The 22,723-nt window shown below is 44.9% G+C and overlaps 2 protein-coding genes across 5 annotated transcripts in view; one reads left to right on the plus strand and one right to left on the minus strand.

The window, feature by feature from the left end:
• The window catches only part of ZWILCH (zwilch kinetochore protein), a 36,260-nt gene extending 27,325 nt beyond the window's left edge, over positions 1-8,935 (plus strand). For both annotated transcript variants that reach the window (XM_028100115.2, XM_028100116.1), the window contains exons 15-19: positions 61-197; positions 1,580-1,675; positions 3,150-3,262; positions 6,214-6,328; positions 8,409-8,935. In XM_028100115.2, the coding sequence (XP_027955916.1) occupies positions 61-197; positions 1,580-1,675; positions 3,150-3,262; positions 6,214-6,302 (435 nt within the window). In that variant the 3' untranslated portion in view covers positions 6,303-6,328; positions 8,409-8,935. The remainder of the gene's footprint in view (positions 1-60; positions 198-1,579; positions 1,676-3,149; positions 3,263-6,213; positions 6,329-8,408) is intronic.
• Positions 8,543-21,689, minus strand: LCTL (lactase like). Of its 3 annotated transcripts, XM_028100117.2 has the most exons (13): positions 21,572-21,689; positions 21,008-21,171; positions 20,339-20,426; positions 19,964-20,073; positions 18,397-18,525; positions 18,199-18,294; positions 16,621-16,675; positions 16,373-16,534; positions 12,419-12,693; positions 11,558-11,684; positions 11,173-11,372; positions 10,099-10,162; positions 8,543-8,658 (listed from the first exon to the last, which is right to left on the minus strand). In XM_028100117.2, the coding sequence occupies exons 1-13, from the start codon at positions 21,687-21,689 to the stop codon at positions 8,543-8,545; spliced, it is 1,704 nt and encodes a 567-aa protein (XP_027955918.1). The 3 variants fall into 3 exon arrangements, with proteins under 3 accessions (XP_027955918.1, XP_087880997.1, XP_087880998.1); XM_088024871.1 differs by lacking the exons at positions 10,099-10,162; positions 11,173-11,372; positions 19,964-20,073; ... (1 more) ...; positions 21,008-21,171; positions 21,572-21,689 and having other exon boundaries at positions 18,397-18,486; XM_088024872.1 differs by lacking the exons at positions 10,099-10,162; positions 11,173-11,372; positions 18,199-18,294; ... (2 more) ...; positions 21,008-21,171; positions 21,572-21,689 and having other exon boundaries at positions 18,397-18,486.
• Between the last annotated feature and the right edge of the window lie 1,034 nt (positions 21,690-22,723).

The raw sequence follows: 22,723 nt of genomic DNA on the forward strand, positions 1-22,723 counted from the left end.
AACCTAACAACCTTCTGTTCTGTTAACCCCCTCTTTTGGTTGTACTGTTTTTCATTCCAGGAATATTTCATTACTGCATCAGTAGATATACAAGAACAGGTGTACCGTGTTCAGAAACTCCACCATATTCTAGAAATATTAGTCAGTTGCATGCTTTTCATTAAGCCCCAGCACGAGCTCCTCTTTGCTTTAACACAGTAAGTATTGCTCTCTTGTTCCCGTCACATGAACGTGAATTCTCTTGTGAAATAGCTGGAGCCGAAATTTGTGCAATTTTTATTATCAGTTAGGCTTGAATCTGTACAGCCTGTCTTCACAGTAGCAGAAGGGTTCTCAATCCCTGTCGGAGCAAGGGAAAGGCTTTGGATTCAGAAGGACTCAGGTTCGACACTTGGCTCTAGCACTTTCTGACTTCCTGAGGAAGTTTCCTTTTGCTGCATCTTGTTTTCTCATCTAGAGACAGGAACTGATAACCTCATGTGTTGGTTGTTGGGGTTAAATGATGGCCTGTGTATAAGTACCCAACACCTAATAGGTGCTTCATGACTATTTCCTTTTCTTTTCTTTCTATCCTTATACATTGGGGCCAAATGAATCATTGCTAGATCTCCATATGGTGATTGAATGGAACCAACTATTATTACCATACCTCTGTCAACAGCGCTGCTATAATTTTAGAGATTCTGCTGATCAGTTTGACCAGAAACAGTTTGGAACTATCCTTTTACATGGGTTGCTGGTGTCTTACATGTATTTGAAGCCTCACATTGGAAATGAGTGAACCATCCGGGGGAAGGGCTGGCTTTTTCCCTGGGGAAGGAAATGTACCATGGCCTTTCCCGAAATCAGAATCTGTCTCCGTTTTACAGGGAAAAGTTTGAAATTGTTGTTGTTTACAGAATCTAAAAGATTTATTTTCATTAAAGATGAATAGGGTAGGGCGCCTGGGTGGCTCGGTCGTTAAGCGTCTCCCTTTGGCTCAGGTCATGGGAGCCCCGCATCGGGCTCCCTGCTCCGCGGGAAGCCTGCTTCTCCCTCTCTCACTGCCCCTGCTTGTGTTCCTGCCCTCTCTCTCTCTCTCTCTCTCTCTGTGTGTTAAATAATTAAAAATCATTAAAAAAAAAAAGATGAATAGGCTAAATGAGTTAACTCTTTAATTCGCCAGAGTCTGAAAACCTTGGAAGCTATATCATTGTCTCTCTTTTGCTTTTCTTTTTCTGATAACCTCTTTCTCCCCACTCATGCCTTTACTTTGGCTCAACTTAAGTATATTCTGTATTTGTGAGAAATATGTCTTCTATTGATTTTTAAAAAATTGGAGAAAAAAATTGAATGAGATTTCCTTTCAGAGTCAAAAGCAGCCTAACTTTTGTGTCGGGGGAGGGGGCATTGTTTTGTTTGTTTACTTTTGTGGCCCTGGAATTACTCTTTTGTTGTTGTTTTGGTTAGTGGTACTGGATGAAAAGTTTCCCATATGAGCTTTAGATTACCAGAAAGCCTTTATCTCCAAGTGACATTTTTTTTTCCAAAAGAGGTCCTTTGTTGTTGTTGTTGTTGGTTTTTGTTTGTTTGTTTTTAGATCCTGCGTAAAATACTACAAACAAAATCCTCTAGATGAGCAACACATTTTTCAGCTGCCAGTCAGACCAACTGCTGTAAAAAGCTTATATCAAAGGTCAGCAATTCAGTAATTAAATTATACTTTAAAGGGGGGGTGCCTAGGTGGCCGTCTGCCTTTGGCTTGGGTCATGATCTCAGGGTCCTGGGATTAGGCCCCCATGTCTGGCTCCCCGCTCAGTGGGGAGTCTGCTTCTCCCTCTCCCTCTTTTGCCCCTCCCCCTACTTGTGCATATGTACTCTTTCTCTCTCTCTCTGTCTCTCAAATAAATAAATCTTTAAAAAAAAATTATACTTTAAGCCTGGCTGTAATTCCTGGGCAGTTTCTGTGTCCTTCCCCTGCGGATCTCCTGACCAAGAGCTACTCCACCTCTGAAGCCTTAATCATCTCTTTCCTGCTCTGTGATTGTCATCTGATAGGAGTTCCCCCTCTTTCCTCTCCCAGACTTTCTTTTGTCTTTTCTCTTTCTATCTGTGGACCTCTAGTCTTTCATTTTTTCTCTCAATCTGTAATTCCTTCACAGTATAGGGCAGAAAATACAGCCAGAAGGGAAATGACAGATTGGGAAGGAAGTGATCAGGGCAATGATGACAAAGCCAAGGGTATGGCTGTGGGAGCGAGAGGGTTTGGGATTGGGGAGGTACGGGGGCTGTGAGGCTAAGGTGACGGATTGGCCATCCACATAGACTCTGAGGTTGCCTCCAATGATGGTCTCCCTGACTCTTCCCTCTGCATGCAATGTACTTGAAATTTCTCTTCTACCCAAGCCACTCTGTTTATACCCTCCTTCGGTTTGGTTCCCTCTCGGCCAAACCTTGTCATTCCTTGAAACTGCTCTGGCAGAGGGCCCCAGTGGCCTCCTAATTGCCAAATCTGGTGGACAACTTTCTGGTAAAAGAGTATGTTTTCGCCCCTTGTGTCATTAGCTGGCCCACCAATTCTTTCTCCTTACAAGTAAGCACTTACAAGGTTGTTTGGCATTTAACACTATTCCTTTCTTGGACCTATCCCCTTGCTTCATTTCTGTGATGTAGCTTCTGTCTTAATTTTACCTCTCTCTCTCTGGCATACCTGCAAGACTGAGAGTAGATCTCTCTTCACGTTCTTCCCCTGCCTGCCTCTCATGTGGGTTTTCACCAGAACTCCACCTTCTGCCTCCTTTTCTTCTTACTTCCCGTCTTCCCTGGCTGGTTGTATTCGTACTCAAGGCCTTGCTTCCTCTGTGCTAATGATGATTCATAACTCATGTCTCTAGCTCCTGAGCTTCAGGCCGTGTTTCTAGATGCCTGTTAGATGTGAATGCCCAACGTCAGTGTCCTGTAGGTAGTTCGGACTCAAAACCCAAAATTTAGAACTGCAGCCTGTTCGTCTCTGCTTCCTCCGTGCCTCTCACATCAGGATTTCTCTAATGAGTGTGGAGGGAAGGAAGGAAGGGAGGGAGGGATGGATGGAGGGAGGAAGGAAATGAAGAAAAAAGGAAGGAAATAACTCGGGCTTTTTTGTTCCCCTTTGATGTTTTCTCTTTCCTTAGTGAGAAGCCACAGAAATGGCAGGTGGAAATAAGTGGTGGTCAGAAGAAGGTGAAAACAGTTTGGCAGCTGAGTGACAGCGCACCTGTAGACCATCTGAGCTTCCACAAATCTGGTAAAGATGGCTTGTCATCTGTTCAGATAAGTTCTTCCAATAGAAGAGAAACGGAATCTTTACTAGCACATATGATAGCTCTCGTGCTTAGTTTTAAAGGATTTTCCTGAACTACAGGTGTAAAACATATTTATTTTGGGAAAAAAAAAACCCTGGAAGAGTGCTTTTTCTCATTATCCTCGATAGAGGAACTTTTATTAAAAGAGGTCAAGCAATAGGGATACAGGGAGTAAAAACAGATTATAAGGTTGGAATTCCAGCTCATTCTTTTGTGCACTCTTTCATTGATGATATTTCTGCCCTAATGTCTTCTCTGGGGGGCAGGAGGAGGGTTGATACTTCTAATGTTCTGTCAAATATGGTCCAAGTCAGTCAGGGAATGTGTGCAAGCCCCTGGCGTAATCAGCTGGCTCCGAGTATTTCTCCTTCAGCAAAAGCACCTATAAACTGTTATCTTCGGGTGTGTGGATTGCATGGTGCAGTCCTCTCGTATAGCTCTTAAATGGCTGCATTTCAGATATTGCGATGATTATCCAAAATCAAATCTGATCGTTTTAAGACAGAATCCGAAAAGATTTCAAAAGCCTATAGTCAGCCACTGCTGCTGGTTGTTGAACTGCAGAACTATATAAATAGTTCTATTTTAGAGATTGATACCTTGCAAAATTATTTCCAGAAAATGTTTGTTCTTCTCCCCAGAATATTTTTGGATTCAAGCATAATGGAAACTTCTCTCTTCATATGGCTGAACGGTAAAAGTCCTAAAGAAACTGAAAAATATTCCTGAGAACCATCAGTCAAAATTTTTCTAAGTGTGATTGAAACCTGGAGGGTATAAAGCTTGAAAATCAACCATATAAAATTAGAAAAATTTCTGCATGACAAAAAAATACCAGGGGCAAACAACAAGGAAAATTAATTTGCTGCCATGTTCAGAAAAGGGGCTACATTGCCTAGTATATAAAGAACTCTTAAATCAGTAAGAAAAATATATTAATAACTCAATAGAAAAATGGGCAAGTAACATGAACAGTTTACTAAAAAGGAAATTCAGATGTCATCTTCAAAATAAAAGGTGCTCAGCCCCACCTATAGTAAGAGAAATGCACATTTATATCCCAGAGATACCATCTTTCACCTCTCAGATTAGCAAAGATCAAAAAGTTTGGTGTATAGTACTGGCAAGGATTTGAAGAGGTGGTCAGCCTCACACATTGCCGCTTCAAGTGTAAGGTTGTACAGCTCCTGTGGAGAGTGATATCCACCAAAATTTAAAATACATTTTGTAGGCCACTAGTTTTACTAGTAGGGATTTATTCCATACATAAAACCAGACATGTGGAAAAAGACCTATGAACAAGTGTGATATTGTTTACAGTAGCAAAAGCGTGGAAAAAAATAATGGAGAATGGGGCATAAGAAAATATCTGGAAGGGTACAATGAAGTTTTAACCCGGAGGTGTGGCATGATGGGGGCAGGGGTTGTTCTCTGCTTTGGGTGAACATTAAAATCATTTAGGGAGCTTTTTAAAGTCTTAATACCAAGACCAAGTAAATCAATCTCTGGAGCTAGTGCCTGGACATCAGTAATTTTTAACATTCTCCAGGGGATTCTATTGCGCAACTAGTTTGAGAACCACTAATTTAAGTATTTTGTTTCTCTACCTGTGTTGTTTCAGGTTCGTTTTTTCTTTTTTAAAGACCTATATTTTATGATTAAAAATAAAGTTTTAAAGCCATGAACATATGTGAAAATGCCGTTTTAAAGTAAGTTTTAGTACGTAAAGCTTAAACCTGTTTTATGAGGAAATTCATGCAAGATTAAACACCTTTTTCAATGATGCTGATTAAGTGAAATAGATTGAACGTATCTTCTAGAGTCTTTGATGCAGATTACTTCAAAAAAGAGTGAAAGTTACTTTGGTTAGAGTTAAAACAATTTATTGATGCATTGTTCCAATGACTCCGTCTATGAAAATAAGGAATTTTTTTTTTTTTTTAAATAGGAATTCTTACGAAATCGTTTATTTGCGTGCTTGGGAAAGCACTCATACTCCATTTTGGCTAGAACTTTTTAACCTCTTCTCCCCATCTTATGTTCTTGATGTGTTCATCTAGAAATTATTCAGTCCTCAGCCCAAAGCAAGACCCACTGGTGAAGGAGGCCCTCAGTTGTAAGCAGTATTGGCTATTCAAAGACCCAACTGTGTAAATATTAAAGCCCAGTCATGATTTATTCTTGCCAAACATCATATGCATTTCAGAGGTTAGACTTTCTGCTTCATTGGACTGAGCACTTAGGTCAATTACTAGCTTTTCAAGATATCTCATGTTGTGATACTGTAGAGTAAAACATTGGGATCAAAAGCCGGAAGACTTGAGAAGAAATGTCATGGGGAAGAGAATAATGATTTGGAGTGAACAGGGGAGAAGATCAGTGTCCAGGAGAGTGCCACTCTCCCAGGGGGCACTCCGCAAATGATTGTTGAGAATGGTGAGAATGTGGAAACCAAAATGTTGACCCACAAGAACGGGGACATAATCTCATCTAAATGTTAATTGTACCATTTATTTTTTAAATACAACAGTCTTCAGCAGAGGAAAAAATGCATATGTGTCTAGAAGTCCCAAGTAGAAATTGGTTTCTGAAACATGTGTTAAGATGGGAAAAAGAGTTTAACCACAGTGGATGAGACACAAAGATAAAGCAGTAGGTTCCCAAATTAAAAATACAGGATTAAAAAAAAAAATCTGCTTTGTATTTTCTTTAATCACGTTTTCAGTGCACAAAGGGTTTACTATGTAAAGGAATTGTCCCTGCTGGGTTTTGTCTCACAAATTCAAAGTAGAAGACACATGTCATTCAGATTACCTCTTGATTATTGTAACATTCAGCAGTATGTAGTAGAAAGGCCAGCAAGCTGGTAAGCAGTTCTGATCTCTGGTTACAGATGTTTCTGAGTTAACATTGAATGGTAGCCTGGAAGAAAGGATGTCCTTTACTAACCTGGTTACCTGCAGCCAGGTGCATTTCAAGTGAAGTCGGCTGATGGAGTCCTCTGTAAGGTAGTATGTTCGCTTTGTGTTCCCCCCCAAATACTTTGTAATGTATTAAGTATCTTATGTTTCAGTTTTTTCTACAACAGAAATGTTGATTTAATCCATTTGGAATATGGATTATTTTTCAGTAATCATGCAAGAGGCTTACCAGATGTTATTGAGCAACGCAAGTCTTTAATTTCCTTTTTACCTTCTGTAGTCACCTTAATAGGTCAGGTTAATCCTAAAACCAGAGAGACGAAAACATTTTTTTGAGTGGTAATGTCTTTGCATTTTAAATCTGTATATGTGGTAGAGAGTTTGATTTCAAAAACATTGATGGGAGAGAAAAACCCTGAATGAGCCTGTCGATTTGACATTGAAAGCAAAGTTCTGTTAAAAGCAATTTTACCCCAGCCCCCCGATATTTTATAGCAGCATTATCAACAGTAGCCAAACTATGGAAAGAGCCCAAGCGTCCATCAACTGATGAATGGGTAAAATGAAATTTTTATTTCATTCCTATATACAATGGAATATTACTCAGCCATCAAAAAGAATGAAGTCTTGCCATTTGCAACAGCATGGCTGGAACTAGACTATATTATGCTATGTGAAATAAGTCAGTCAGAGAAAGACAAGTACCATATGATTTCACTCCTATGTGGAATTTAAGAGGAAAAAAAAAACGGATGAGCATATGGGATGGGGGAAAATAAAGAGAGGGAAATGAACCATGAGAGACTCTTTAACATTAGAGAACAAACTGAGGGTTGATGGGGTGAGGTGAGTGGGGGATGGGCTAGGTGACTGATGCGCATTAAGGAGGGCACTTGTGTTGAGCACTAGGTGTTATATGTAAGTGATCAATCATTAAATTTTACTCCTGAAACCAATATTGCACTGTATGTTAATTAACTGTAATTTAAATAAAAATTTAAAAAGAACAAAACACTTTTACCCCAGCCCAGTTGTAGTGCTAAAGCCCGAGATGTAAATACCCTTTTTAAAATGTTTGAGATAGCCAAGAGAATTAATGCAATAGCATTTTCTACTGTCTTACTGTTTTTGTTTCAGAAACAGTAGAATTAGGTAATGAATAAAATGCTTCATATCATTCTTAAGCCATGTTTTGTCCCCAAATAAATAGATGTTATTTAATTTTAGCATTTTAGCATAATTAAAGAATAAAATGGACCTTCATTTTAAAAACCCTGAATACCTAGTTACAGAAAAGATATTAAATAATATTTCTTTGAGGTATTTCACTGAGGTTAATTGAATTTAACGCAAGAAAGTTTATCTCAGAAAAGTGTATGTGCTCACTTACCTGGTACCCACCTAATAATGCATTTTCCTAGTTGCTTGATAGAATTTAGAACCTGAAGGGATTGTTATCTGTAGATGATTGACTCTGTCCATTGTGTGTAGGACAGTGCTAGGATGGCAGTTATTTCCACAATAAAGTAATTTTTCTGGATAGATTTTTATTTTTATTTATTTTTTCCAAAGGAAACTTTCTTTTTTTTTTAAGTTTTTATTTTTTTTTAAAGATTTTATTTATTTATTTGACAGAGACACAGCTAGAGAGGGAACGCAAGCAGGGAAAGTGGGAGAGGGAGAAGCAGGCTTCCCGCTGAGCAGGGAGCCGACCTGGGGCTCGATCCCAGGACCCTGGGATCAGGACCTGAGCCGAAGGCAGATGCCTAACAACTGAGCCACCCAGGCGCCCCTATTTTTATATATTTTTTAAAAGATTTATGTATTAATTTAAGAGAGAGAGAGTATGAGCAGGGGGAGGGGCAGAGGGAGACAAGCAGACTTTGCGATAACTGGGGAGCCTGTCACAGGACTTGATCCCAGGACCCTGAGATCATGACCTGAGCCAAAATAAGAGTTGGATGCCTAATCGACTGAGCCACCCAGGCACCTCTGGACAGAGTTTTAGAAGGAAAAAAAAAATCAAGTATCAAAACAGTTTGTGCGCTATGATTCCTTTTTTGCAAAGTGAAGATAGATGCCTAATAGCAAAATATTAACATTGGCTTTGACAGGTGATTTTTATTTCATTTATGCTTACTTTTATTTTCTAATTTTTAAATCCCAGCACAAGACCAAAAAAAAAAAAATTTATCACAGAGCCTGAAAACAGAAATGTATATAAACCTTCAAAGCAGAGAAAGGAGGAAGATCCTGAAGATTCTTGATGAAAGATGAATCCACAAAATGGGTGACACTGTCTCAGCTCTGGCTCCGCAGGAGGAGCATCAGGAGAACTGCAGAGATTAGTACACAGAGGGTGCAGACTGTAGGTACCACAATCTCTGTCACCATCTGCATGTGACTTAGCAGCGGCTCTGAAATGGGAGAGAAAACACCACAAATGAGCATGTCATCATTTCAGCGAATATAGCCTCACCCTGAAAGATTCAGCTGTATTGGGAAAAACTTGGAAAATGGTATCATCAAGCTTTGTAATTATTCTCAGTTGCTCTAAAAGAGAACATGGTGAATGAAATGTTACTAAAAAAATTATGTGAGGGCTTTATAAAATATTTCACAAAGTATGGGGTAAAGAATGCCTACATTTGGTTCTTCCACAGGTATTAGAATAAAGTCTAAGTGTATGTTATACTTACCCTAAATTCATATGAGGATATTAACTAACAGGCGTGTTCCAGGGTTGCTGTAATTTTCACTGGGGGGGTTGTGAAAGAAAAATCGTGGGGAAGCCTCGGTAACCTTTCAAAGATGTTATTGTGTATCTTAAGAGGTGTAAGAGTTTCCATACTGAAAGTTTGTGTGGCAATTCTTGCATGGTTAATTAATCTTGAAGAGTTGAGTGATAAGCATGTTTCATGTACATGATTATAGTAGTGGACATTTATGTAATTCCCACTTCTAGGTTTTGTGCCTGCCACCCTGACTACCATGATAAATAAGGCATGAGGCCCTGTTCCCACAGAATTCATAGACTCAGCAGTAAATTCTACATCATGTGTCTAGGTGATAAAATACAAGTTAATTTTGGTTTAAAGGAATATATATCCTTAATATTACCTGGTTATTTAGATGGGAGCAGAGCACGGTAGTGTTGGCCTATAAAAATAGCTGAATTGGGGGAAAAAATAGCTGAATTGGTAGGATTTGTTCCATCTAGCACTTTCCACCTCTGATACCACATTAAAGATGGGTTTGTTAAAGCAGGAAGTATACTTCTCTGATTGCCCTTAGGGAAAGACAGAATTCAAAGAAACATATGCTGTGTGCTGGCATTCATTAGTATGTAGATGGATCTTTGTTATTCTACATCTCTGAGCCTTTTCTATCCTACTGCACCAGAAACCTTGCCTTCAGGGACCTTGTTTGGTTTATTGCTGGGCTTAAAACACCCCTTAGCTAATAGTGAGTGCTCAATAATTACTTGCTGAATGAGTGAATATAATACCTGGAGTGTTCTTTGCCTTTTCTTTATTTGAATATGGTTGCATTTTTCCCTCCTTCCGCAAAGCCCACTGTAACCAAAATAGGTTTATAAACTGGCTGTATGCTTCAGAAAGAATCAAAACTAGGGAGGATAAAATATCTCTTTTGTGGTAGATTTTTAAAATATTATTTGAAATGCTTATAAAACAGAAATTTGACATTGTTTCAAAGTGAAGGAAAAAATTCATTTTTAATTGTATGTTTCCGAATGATTGACTTCAGGTAGATCCACATTTTGAGGTTTCGGTAACATCATTATACGTATAATTATGTGCCTTAATTATCAAAGGGAAAAATTAAAATATACTCACCTGCAGCAAGCATCTGGTTGTTGATAGAACAAGTTTCCAAGGCTTTGAGGTACCAACTCTCCACCTAATAAAAACCCACTAGGTAAGTAATGTCATCTTAGACTAATTTTTTGCTGTTCCAAATCATTTTTGAAATAATGTGGGATTAAAAAAGCATAAATCTGCCTGGAGTTTAAATTAGTTAATATTTATTAAATACCTATGTGCATCATTGTGAGGGAGTCAGAAAAAACAAAACAAAACAAAACTGGTCTTTATTCTTGAGGAACTTACAGTCTAGCACTTTTCTAGAAATGCCAAACTGGTGAATGCCTATGAGTCACTGTTTATGGTGCCACTGGGCTCATCCTAAAAGGACATTGGTAAACAACTCAGATTTATTTTTAGAAGTTATCTTTATTGAGACATTCTAAATTATGATTTTTATTTCTTGCCATCAATAGCAACATAGAGAACGGATAGAAAAATCTACAGGTGACTGAAAATGGTATGTTTTAAAGGATTGTTAATATTGTTTGATCATTTTTAATCTCATTTTGGAACTAGTGGGAGAAAAGAAGTGGAAGTTATGGTCATTATACATTTAATTTGCCTGTTTCCATATATGTTAAAGAGTAAGTAGGCAGTATTTGTTTGCATTAAGATGTAACATTTAGGATAACATTTAACTAGAAGTCTCTACTGACTCTTATAACCTAAAACAAACAGGACTACATAACTTTCTTTGTTCTTCATGCTCTGCAAGTTGGGAGTGAATTTGAAGTGAGGACTGAATTTTAGGGCATGTTTACCCCATTCTAAGCAAATGAGCAAAGAGGTGGCACAAATTAGGGGAAGAATCAAAGGCCCATGTTCCCACACAGCCCTGTTCTCCTCCACAGAGGGGAGAGGCTTGCCACACTGCACACCCCAAGCTGCTTAGCTCTTCAAAAATCTAGAACAAGTGAGGGGCGCCTGGCTGGCTCGGACGTAAGAGCACATGACTCTTGATCTTGGGTTCGTGAGTTTGAGCCCATGTTGGATGTAGAGATTTTAAAAAAATCTAGAACAAGTAACATCAATAATTAGTCCTACCTCTCTCGGGTTGGGAAACCCATTGGCAGTGATAATCTTCCTGTAATATTGAACTGACGCCTTTGGGTAGCGCGGCTTATTTCTGTTGTTAAATTCGACATAGTAGAATCCGTATCTGTCTGAGTATCCTTTCTCCCATTCAAACTTATCCAACAAAGACCAGGAAGTATACCCTTTTATGTTAGCACCATCTTTTATAGCTGCAAAGACATTTTGTTCCATTTTTAATATATTTCACTTACTTGGAAAAATAACCTTGTGAAGATAATTTTAAATGTATTCATTTATGAGATTCAGAAACAAGCTTTAGTCAATCACAGCTGTTATCAAATTCAGTCCAAATTAAGTAGAAAATATGTGAAGGCCATCTTGGTTTGTATCTCACCTTTTAGCATTTCATTTATGTAGCCCTTAAGGTACTGAATTCTCCATTCATCACATAACTGCATACAGTGTAATATTTGAGACGCGCCGTTTTCTGTCACATAGATGGGAGGGTTGCCGTACTGAGTCTGAAATGAGTCATGGGAATATCTTAAAAATTCCGACCTACAGGTGGGTTTCTGAGTCTGAGGCACATAGGGGAACGGTGTATTCAAGCCGCCGTGTTCCAATCGAGTGTATTTAGCGTTTGGGAGGTGCCAGCTCACACATTTATTTGGAGGTGAATGTAGACAGGAGCCAGTTCATACAAAAGACTACATTTCTCAGTGACTCATCATTATAGAGAAAATGTAGTTCAGGTCTTGTTCTTTCCCACATAGCTCGTTTCAGGTGAGAAGGGCAGCCAAATAACTAAATGTGGGATGAGAATTTGTAGCTACGGTTCTATACCTTGAGATGGTTACTCATAGTTGGCATTAGTCTCTCAAGCCTGTATCTAGTAGCCTCTGAAGTAGAGGTCACTGAGTTTCACTTTAAAAGGGAGGCACCTAACTGGAATTAAAATAAAAACATTAAAAAAAATGTAGGCACCCGAGCCTAAGCTGTCAGATCATGAATGGAGGTCAGAAATGTTCACTGGGGGCACCTGGATGGCTCAGTCAGTTGGGCGTCCGCCTCTTGATATCAGCTGGGGTCATGGTCTTTGGGTCGTGAGATTGAGCCCCCTGTGGGCTCAGCAGGGAGTCCGCTTGTCCCTCTCCTTCCCCTCCCCCAGTGTGTGCTTGCATGCTCTCTCATTCTTTCTCAAATAAAATCTTGAAAGAAAAAAAATGTTTATTAAATAGCTTAATGTGATAATCACCTGAGCAAAGTGGAGGAGCCTCCTAAAGCCCCATGGCACAGAATAGAGCCACTTAGACCCCAGATCAGGCCAATTTGGGTCAACCAGTTCTACTAAGTCACGATCGTTCTGGTAGCTGGGCCCATGGCGGGAGGGGTAGTTCCTTTCTGTGATGTACCGAGTAGTAAAATGGCCTAATCCCAAGAAATCAGATGTGCCTTTAATGTAGCTTTTTTCCTGGCGTGAGAACACTGGTAACCTTGACATATCCAGGCCTTGCTCTGCACTCTTTTTTCCTATTGAGAGAGAAAAATAGAATTTAACAAAGTTGGCTTTCTCCCAGTCCTTTTGCTGTGACATGCCATGACGATACTGGCATGTTGACATAAAAACTGTTATCCAGATCCCGGGCTTTGGGATTCGTTTGTATGGAAAAAGTAGCCTTAGCTTTTTAACCTGGAATTTTGACATTTGAATACTATTCAAAATGTTAAAAGTTTATATTGCTTAAAAGTTATATTTTCATAGATTACTCAGTAAATGGTATGCAGACAATTTTGTAGCTATATGGAAAAAAGTGGAGTTGGGATTCCTTTATTATTTCTTATAGCCAAAATTGGTAATTTTGGTTGTCTCTGGGAAGAGAAGTGGAAGGCCATTCGTGGTGCGGACGGTGGCGTAGGGGGACATACAGTCACATTCATGCACCTTTGTAGCGTAGGCTGGTACGACCTCTGTGGTGGGAAATTTTGTCCTAGCATTTAAAATTGTAAAAGAGGGGCGCCTGGGTGGCTCAGTTGGTTAAGCGACTGCCTTTGGCTCAGGTCATGATCCTGGAGTCCCGGGATCGAGTCCCGCATCGGGCTCCCTGCTCAGCGGGGAGTCTGCTTCTCCCTCTGACCCTCTTCCCTCTCGTGCTCTCTATCTCTCATTCTCTCTCTCTCAAATAAATAAATAAAATCTTAAAAAAAAAATAAAATAAAATTGTAAAAGAGTATGGCCTTTCACTGGCCAATTCCACATCTGTTTATCCTACATTTTACTCGCATGTGTAAAAGGATGTGTGTTCAAGGATCTTCATCATAGATTAAGTAGCAAAAGATTGGAAACAACTAAATGTCTATCAGGAGAGACTGGTTAAATAAATGATCAGATATCCATCTGTACAACACTGCAGTCATTAGAATGAAAGAGGCAGCACTTTATATACCAACATGGAAAGAATGCCAAGATGCATGTTTAACTGCAAGACGCAGAGTGTTGCATGTAACAAGTACACACACGGAGCAGCAGTGATTTTGCTCACACGTGCACAATCCATCTCGGGAAGTAAGCTTCCCGAGGGGGAGGATGGGAGCAGTGGGGAGACGGAGGGGGAGGGAAGCTTGACTTTGCATCTTGTACTCTCTTGTAATTTAAAAGATTTGAAACATGCATAAAACCTTCGTATTATCTATGCCAAAAAAAGGTTTTAAATGAGTAAAGAAAAGTAACATTTGTAGGAGTTGTTCTTAAATATAACCATAAACATGTTTCCAAAGAGGCTATTGGTTTAGATTAACTGAGTGAAAAGCTTGTATTATTATAAATACTTTGAGATCCTCACCTATTATTACTTTCAGTGACATTCAGTAACTTGAAAACCAAAAGGCATTGTCCCTGGACTGTCTAATACACTGGCCACTGGCTACACATGACCATTAGATGATGCATCAGTTACCCTGAACGACAGAATTTTTAATTTTTAAAAATTTAAATAGACACAAATGACTACAGGCCATCATATTGGACAGCACAGATACAGAACACTTCCACCATCACTAGAAGTTCTGTTGGACAGCACGGGGCTAGAACTATGTTCGTACATCGTGCTTATGAGATGCCTGAAAGTAATTTGTGTAGAAGACTTCCGGCAGAATGCTTTCACTGAAGACAATATTAACTGTGCAGAGGATCCTTCTTCCCACATTGTAGCAGGAAAAATTCAGCCCCGTTTCCATTTGAATTACTACAAAGTTGGAGTTGGTGGGGTCTGGAATTAATTGGCCTGAAGCCCAAGAACTCTTCTATGACAAATAATCAATTTGGCGGGCGCCTGGGTGGCTCAGATGTTTAAGCATCTGCCTTCGGCTCAGGTCATGATCCCAGGGTCCTGGGATCGAGTCCCGCTCGGAAAGGGGCCTGCTTCTTCCTCTCCCTCTGTTGCTCCCCCTGCTTGTGCTCTTTCGCTCTCTCTGTCAAATGAATAACTAAAATCTTTGAAAGAAAAATATCAATTCAGGCGCCTGGGTGGCTCAGTCGTTGAGTGGCTGCCTTCGGCTCAGGTCATGATCCCAGAGTCCTGGGATCGAGTCCCGCATTGGGCTCCCTGCTTGGCCGGAAGCCTGCTTCTCCCTCTCCCACTCCCCCTGCTTGTGTTCCCTCTCTCCCTGTGTCTCTCTCTGTCAAATAAATAAATAAAATCTTTAAAAAAATATCAATTTGGCTTCTTTAATGCCATCCTGTTGTGGCTTCTGCCACGGCCTCTGAGGGTCCCGGGGCTGAATGCCAGGGGAGTGATGGGCTGTGCACTGCAGGGCAGGGCAGGGGCATGGGCTCTGTCCTGAGGGCTTTTCCCTGGGCGTCTTGAAGACCTCATTCTCAGGATTTCAAACCTATGTGTATAGACGTGTCACAGAACTGGTTATTGCCGAGAGATTTTTAGAGATTATTTGTCTAATCCTTCATTTTCAGATGACAAAAATGTCACCCAAAGAGGTGAAACCCCTTGCCCAGAGTCACTGGTTAGAGCTGAGTTGGAATTAGAACCTGCTGCTCCTATTCCAGGTAAGTCTGATAAATGGTGCTTTAGAACGGGAATTTTTAAAATGTTGACAGTTCTTCAAACATCCAAAATAGCCTTGCTGTGTGAGATTGTAACCTATGTCAATGCCACCCTTGTCTCTCTTTATAGGGGGATGCAGACTGCTGCCTCTAAATAAACAGAGCTAATACTTTGATTCCTGTGGCCAGACACTGGTGGTTGCCCACCCAGTCAATAGTCCCATGGCTGTCTTTCCCTCTTTCTCATCCTCCTTAGAGAGTCCTGGCTCCCCCAGCCTCTGAGGAGGCTCTAGTCCCAGTGGTCTAGGACATTCTGGGGCATGTGACAGTTCCGTCCCTTGAGGACTTCCCTTGAAGGGAAATAAGTTGTGGGTGGAGACTTTTCTGGGAAGATTGTCCTTGTTCTTAAAAACGGATATTACCAAGCAATTTCCATTTTTCTGCCTCTGGGTGTTGATGTGTAAAGATAGGATGCCCGGAGCTGCTGCAGCCATCTTGTGGCCTTAGTAGGGAGTGGTTTGATGGGCTGGCTAAAGGTGCCAGAGTGAAAGATGGAATGGGCCTCAGTCCTCAAAGACATCCTTTGAGGTCCTGGATCATCCTTTTCTGGACTCTGGACTTGAGGTGATAAATTCCCTACTTTTCAAGCCATTTTAGTTGGCGTTTTCTGTTATGTGGCCCTTAAAGGCACCCAAACTGATGGAGCCTTGTGAGCTCTACGCGTCTTTATTCTTTTCTCTGACATTGTGGAAACCAGAACTTGGAAAGCATTTCTCAAGTGACAGAACCAGCGCTAGAACTGGCACTGCCCACGACTGTGTCTGTGACTTCTCTCTCCTACTTCACATGAAAGGGAGTGGAGTAGGGAGAAGGAGACCAGAGAGCAGAACAGAAAAGAGAGCAGCCCGGAGAATGGCTCTACTTTCCCCTGGGTCCTGAAATTCTCAATCGCCACGTCTGGGGATCTGTCTGGGAGTTGTTCCTCCCCTCTCCCCAATTCAGATACGCAGTTCTCAGTTCCTTGAGGGCTGCTCTCCCTTGGGTGCCTCGCCCGAGCCCCGTGTGTTCTATCTCCTTGCCTCTCCATCCCCCTCACTTGCACTCAGTACTGTTGCTATGGTGCCTGTAGCTTAAAAATATGACTTGGCTCACCTATCCGGTCCTTCATGACTTGAGGGTAGTCTCCGGCATAGATGGGGTTGGCAAACCAGCCCAGGCAGAACTGTAGGTATCTTTCGGCAGCTTCTATGTCCTTGGGGCTATCGATGTCCACGGGTTCCCCCCAGTCGCAGTTTAATGAGATCCCCACCAGACCTTAAAAGAAAGGACAGGGGGGTGGCAGGTGCAAATGACACCCCCCCCCCAGGGCTGGGTCCTAGCGCATGGATGGTGGGGCTCACCTCGCTGCTTGCTGCGCCATGTGCTGTTGTAGGAATGCCAGGCTTGGGCGTGGGCCTGAAAATGGAGGGGTGCATCAGAGGTGCCTGGCTGGCACATTTCTCTCCTTCTGTCCTGACGAGAGATCAATTTGTTGGAGTCCTATCTTTTCCCTGAGTCCAGCCGTGATGATCCCGATCGCTTGTCTCCCTCCCTCTGACCTCCAGAGACACCTGTGTTCTTTGTTCTGTAGAGAAACGGTCTAATTCTGGCACAAACACATAAACTACCTCTTTGTGTGATTTCTTGTTCTGAAGACTTTTGCTAAAGTTTCTTGTTTTGTTCCTGCTTGTCTTCTGTAGTCACTAGGCAGTACTTTTACCATAGGTGCTTAGGAAGTTTGGAAAATACCAAGCATCTGGAACAGTTTTGAGAACGGAATTCAAAATGTGCCGACCTGCCTTCTCTCCATACTCTCCATCAGTGACCCACTGAGGCCTTCAGAGCTCTGCCCTTTAAATAGTCACAGTTTAAAGGGTGCCTGGGTGGCTCAGTCAGTTGGGCGTCCGACTCTTGATTTCGGCTTGGGTTGTGATCTCAGGGTCATGGGATGGAGCCCTGCATCGGGCTTCCCGCTCAGCGGGGAGTCTGCTTGAGATTCTCTCCCTCTGCCCCTCCCCCTGCTTGCTTGCTCTCTCTCTCTTTAATAAGTAAATCTTTAAAAAAAATATTCACAGCATAAGAACTGATAAGCCAAATGTAGAAAGAATGAGGAAGTCCTCTCCCTGACAGGAATTTGAGTCTAGTATGTCACTCAGGGGCCCCTGACTTCCTACTTGATCAGATTGTCCCCCTTCTGCTGAAAGTCCACTGGGGCCATGCTGTCATGCCTCTTCATCTGTGTCCTGCACTGTGACCCAATCCCCTCCCCCCGGCTCAAGCGTTCCCAGCAGCCTTGTAACTCATGAGTCACCCTGCAGCATCTCTGTCTCCTTCCCTCCCGAGCCCTTACTGAGCTTGGCTGCCTCCACGGCAGCTCTCCCTAGAAGGGGCCATTTTTTCTGTCACACCCCACATACCTTGCTGGAGTGGTTAGTGTCCGCCTTGCTCTTTATTACTGCTTGCAAACTATTTCTCCTTCCAAAACCCCAGGTTCTTAGAAGTCCACGCCGTGAGACAAACACTCCTAACCCCTTCTTACTGTTGTCCTTCATCAACCCTGTTACTGCTGCTCATGCATTGAAGATTTCAGCCCCTAGTTCACTGTCATCCCGCCCCTTCCTCCTGTCACCGTTCCTCACAAGGCTGCTGAGACCTGTCAGTGACAAGTTTTCACACGCATGCACTCCATCCCCCTGACTGGATTGTAAGCTCTAGGGAGCAGCCACTGTATTGTCTCGGTGGTGGCGGCCAGCACCGGGTGACTGGGCACTGCCTCCACAGGGCCTCGTGGAATGCAAGTGAACGGTGCGAAGGTGTGGAATATGCTAGAACCACAGAGGGCTGAGCTCAGGCTCAGACCCCTGGGGCAGGCTGAACTGACATTGGCATGTGTCCCTCCACCCCGAACCCAGCTTCACTCCTAGAAGGACCCACCTCACCTTAATGATGTGGTGCGCTGCCATGTACAGGCCCGTGCCGGGGAGCTGCAAGCCTGGAGCGTGGCGGCCCGTCTCATAGCCTTTCTCTGCCATTGTCTGCAGGGATGGCAAGCGGGCATCACAGCACCCGTGAGAACGGGGTAGGAGTGCTCTGGTCCGGGAAGGGGGGCTTCCCACCTGGAGGAGGGTCCTGCTTACCCGAGGATCACTGAAAGTGATCCAGTGCTTCACCCGGTCCCCAAAGGCCTCAAAGCACAGATTGGCATAATCCCTGAAGTAGCTGATCATGCTCACATTCTGCCACCCGCCGTACTTGACCTGGAGCAGCTGCAGACAGAGTGGAGAGAGAAGCAGCTATCCCCAAGGGTCTGTCTCTAGAAAAGACTTCTGGAGTCGATAGGCCCAGTATGTGGGAGAAACAGGGTGACGACCACCACAGAGGCTGTGGAGAGCAACAGAGCAAAGATGTGGGGTCTTGGGTGTTACAACCCGAGGATGGTGGCCAGTGATGAACCGTGAAGCAACATCAGTGGGGACAAGCTATGTGACATATACAATCAGGAGGGAGGGGACAGAGAAAGTTCAAGACTCTCTTGCTTAAAAGGAATGTGATAGATTAAATATTTAAGAAAATTGGCCAAGGCAGAGAGGTCTGCTACTGGGAGAAGAACCTCGACTATACATCCAGAAGAAGTAAGACATGATGCAGGACATGGAAGCTCCGATTAGGATTTTGAGGGCCGTGCGGACGTGAGAAACCCTAGAAGCTCTATTATGAGCATGGGTTCTGCCTTCTTCAGTGGAGGACTCTTCCAACCAAAGCCAACTGCTTGTGAAGGTGGGGTTTTCCCAAGATTCAGCATTCCATTGAGAATGCCTACTGAGCTCTCCCGGGTGGGTTTGAGGGCATGCTAAAGGGCCCGGTGAGTGAAAGCAGTTAAGCAGGGAAGAAGCTGGAATGTGGTCTCCAGTTTGTCTCCCTCAAGGCGGCTCTACGCCCCCAGCCCCAACTTAGAGGCCTCTGGCGGCTTACCTTCCCACAGAATGATCCCGGTCACCTTAGCTCAGCAGCCAAGGCTTTCTGGGCCTGGCCCCAAGCCACACCTCCCACCTCTACCCCTCCCACTCCTGCCTGCTCCCCAGACTCTTAACCCAATCACTTGCCATGCCCTCTCTGCCCCCTTGCTGTGCTCCTCCAACCAGAACACCCCTTCCACTTCATGCACCCCAACCTTTCAAAGCACTGATGGGACCCCATCCCATCCCCAGCAACCCCCTGAGGCCACATCTCTGCTCTCTGACCTCCTGTGGCCTGTGTCACAGAGAGTCACCTACACTGCCCCTTTCCCAGTAGGCTGTGATCTCCGTGGGGCCTTGCCGAGTGAAGGGAAAAATTGCTTCTTGGAATAGTGATGTCCGACAGTGACCCTGAGACTTAGCAGGACTTGCCTGGGGGGGGCGGGGCTGTGCTCAGGTGATGCAGCTCAAACTCGTTAATTATGCCATTTCATCACATCTTACTCAAAAGAGGTTTCTTTTTAGTTTGATTTGTTGTTTTTAGGCCAAATGTTTTGGGAAAAACCAAAATCCACTCTTATCACCTATTACAAACATCAGTGAAATCAGCACGATGTCCCTCCATGGGTGAGTCAGATTTCTTGGCTCCCTCCCATCTCTGGGTCCAGACCCCAGCCTTTGCCCCACCTTGGCAAGCCCCGTTCCCCAGGCAGGCTCCCCCTGCGGAGCTGAGCCCCCTGGGCCTCACCTGCGGGAGATCCCAGTGGTGCAAGGTCACGATGGGGGTGATGTTGCTCTTCAGGAGGGCATCAATGAAGTCACTGTAGAACTTGATTCCCCTCTCGTTCACCTTGTCAGCTGAAGGTGAAATAAAAGGGGCCGTAGCCTTCAGAAGTGCAGTGCTGCTGGGCCCTGTGGCCTCTCTGGGGCCTGAAGAAGCCCCCAGCCCGCCCAATTCCGGGTCTGAGGGATGGCATGGGTGCCCGGCTGCCTGAAGAACCTGGGAGGGCTGCTGCCATGTTCCGGGGATGCTCTCCCTCCCCAGCACTCTGTGGTGTCCCCACAGAGTCAACATGGCCAAAAGGGACCACACTTGGGCTTGGGAGGGGCTGCCCCATCTCACCTCGGATGCCGGTGGGTAGGAGCCGAGGCCAAGACAGGGAGAATCGGTAGTGGCTCACGTGCAGCTCCCTGAGCAGAATGATGTCCTCCTGTGCAGACAGGGGTGGGAGGCAGGGTGGGGTCATCTAGGGCTCTGGGGTGGGGGTTCGGGGTCCTGCTGGGGGCCTGGGCCAGTGCTCCTCACTTATACAATAGGTGTGAAAGCTCCTTCCTCCTGCCAAGAGTCAAATACATGCAGGATAGGGGGCTGATTTGAGGTGTCCATTGGGGTGTTCCTAATAAACTTGGGGGATGAATCCCCCAAGAAGTCAGCCCAGGGAGGAGAAATGGGTCCTGAGCAGAGGGAGTTCCTCCACAGGGGCCAATTCACAAGCAGAGACCAAGGGTTCAGGCCACGTGGCTTATAGATCCTGGGGTCGTGGTATCAGCTGCTCAGCTGCCCGTCGCTTGGAGTAAGGCCCTGGTTCAGGTGGGGCCCTGCTTTCCTTTCTCCCCGCTCCCCCCAGCCCACCAATTCCCAGTCATCAACGGCCCCGCCCCTTTTTCCTGCAGTGGGATGGGGGCTGCTTAGCAGAGCACTAGATTGACATTGTTCCCCGGGCCCCCCTCCTATGTCACTGTCCACCTCAGCTAGGTGCATACTCACCCCTCACACACACCTATCACTCACCTGCACCTTGTAGTAACCATCACAAGCCACATCTGCTGTCTCATCCCCAAGCACCTTTCCCTTCCCACTGTGAGTGAAGGCATCCCAGATGCTGGGCCCTTTCCCATCCTGGTCCCAGGCTCCCTCCGTCTGGAAGGCGGAACTGCCCACGCCCCAGGAGAAGCCTGCAAGTAGAGACCCTAAGCTGGGCCCTGGGCCCCCTCCCACGCCCCCCCCCCCCCACCCAGCCCCTGGACTCTGGGCTGTGCCTCCTGGGCCACAGGGCAGGTCCCCTCCCCACAACCTGCCCTGGTCTCCCCAGGAGTGGGAGCCTGTGGGGCAGGGCAGGGGAGGACCTAACACATTTAAAACATTCATTTGCACAATTTTAGCTCTGATTAACATTCACTGTCTGTATAGTAAGTTTAAAAAAATCTGTTAGGAACTTGTATTTTAAAACAACTATGTGGAGTTATTTTTCCCATCCTACCTGTCAGGAAACGAAAACATCAAAGTCTTTGGCAAGCCAGCCAAGGTGGGCAAACTGACAGACAGACGGACAGACCAACAGAGGAATGGACATACCAAGTGGGAAGGTTCCATAGTAGAAGGAGGCCTCTTCTGGGGATCCCTTCCTGGTGGCCCCCAGCCTGGACATCAGCAGTAGCACCCACCAAAGTGTGACAACCCGCACTGGCTTCATGGCACCCGGCCCTCCCCCATTCCTGAAAAAGCACACCTGACAGGTGGAGGTACACGCAGCCAGGGCTGGGGGGCTGGATCCCAGCTTGGGGGCGAAGGCCAGGAGGGGAGGAGGAGCGGAGGAGGTGGGGTGCTTTATCTAGAGCAGCGTTGGCTCAGCTAGGGCCTCTGGTCCATTGCTCCGCTGGGAGCCACCAGCAGACGCCGAGGCTGAGCACCAGGTATGGTTAAGGGGGAGATGAACACGGGGCCTGGGGGGGGGTGGCGCTCCAGGTCGGATGCGCCAGGCTCCAAACCACCCCCGCACCCTGTCTGAGGGGGGATACCCAGCCCATACCCTGTGAGAGGCCCTGATCACATGGGGAAACCACTTCTGCCTTAGGGAAGTTCCGGTTGATGGGGGAGGCAAGACAACCCACAGATCCCCTGAAGCACCCCACCTATCACTGTGGCAGGGGGGCGGGGGGACAGACCTCTCCCCAAGCTGGGGATCATGAGCAGGATTGCCATCCCGGGGCCTCCAGTCCTGAGGGTCAGGACGATGCCCTCCCCCTGGGACCCTCTCTCTGGTGCAGCCAAGCCGGATTACCTGGGATCGTCCTGTGTCCCAGACACCCCCAGAGTAGTGGTGGCAGCCAGAGCGCTCTCAGACTGACCCCAGGGCGTGTGCTGCCCCCGAGAGCAGAGCCCACAGCGCAGGGAAGGCTCTGGTTGGGGGTGTGGTCAGTGGCCCAACCTCCCCCTACAAAGAACTTCAATAGCCCCATTCAGTGGAGAGGGCAGGAATGCTGAGCTGGCCAGTGGGGCCTGAGTCAGCTGCAGGGGCAGCTTGGCCCTGGGCCCTGGGGCATCCAGTCAGCCCCCTGGGAGGGCAGAGGGGCAGAGATCTGGGCCCCCTGACCCCTTCTGGTCTTGATGTGCCCCGTTCTACACACCTTAGCTTGGGAAGCTGGAGGTGGGCGTGGCGGGGGGGGATTAGCATTTGCAGGCACTTCTCTTTGTGCCCACCTCTCCCTGCTGCCAGAGAAAATTCAC

The sequence above is a fragment of the Eumetopias jubatus genome, unplaced genomic scaffold (assembly GCF_037043125.1).
Source record: "Eumetopias jubatus isolate StellerSeaLion01/CBP00866 unplaced genomic scaffold, mEumJub1_p1.0 scaffold_7, whole genome shotgun sequence".
Classification (NCBI taxonomy): domain Eukaryota; kingdom Metazoa; phylum Chordata; class Mammalia; order Carnivora; family Otariidae; genus Eumetopias; species Eumetopias jubatus.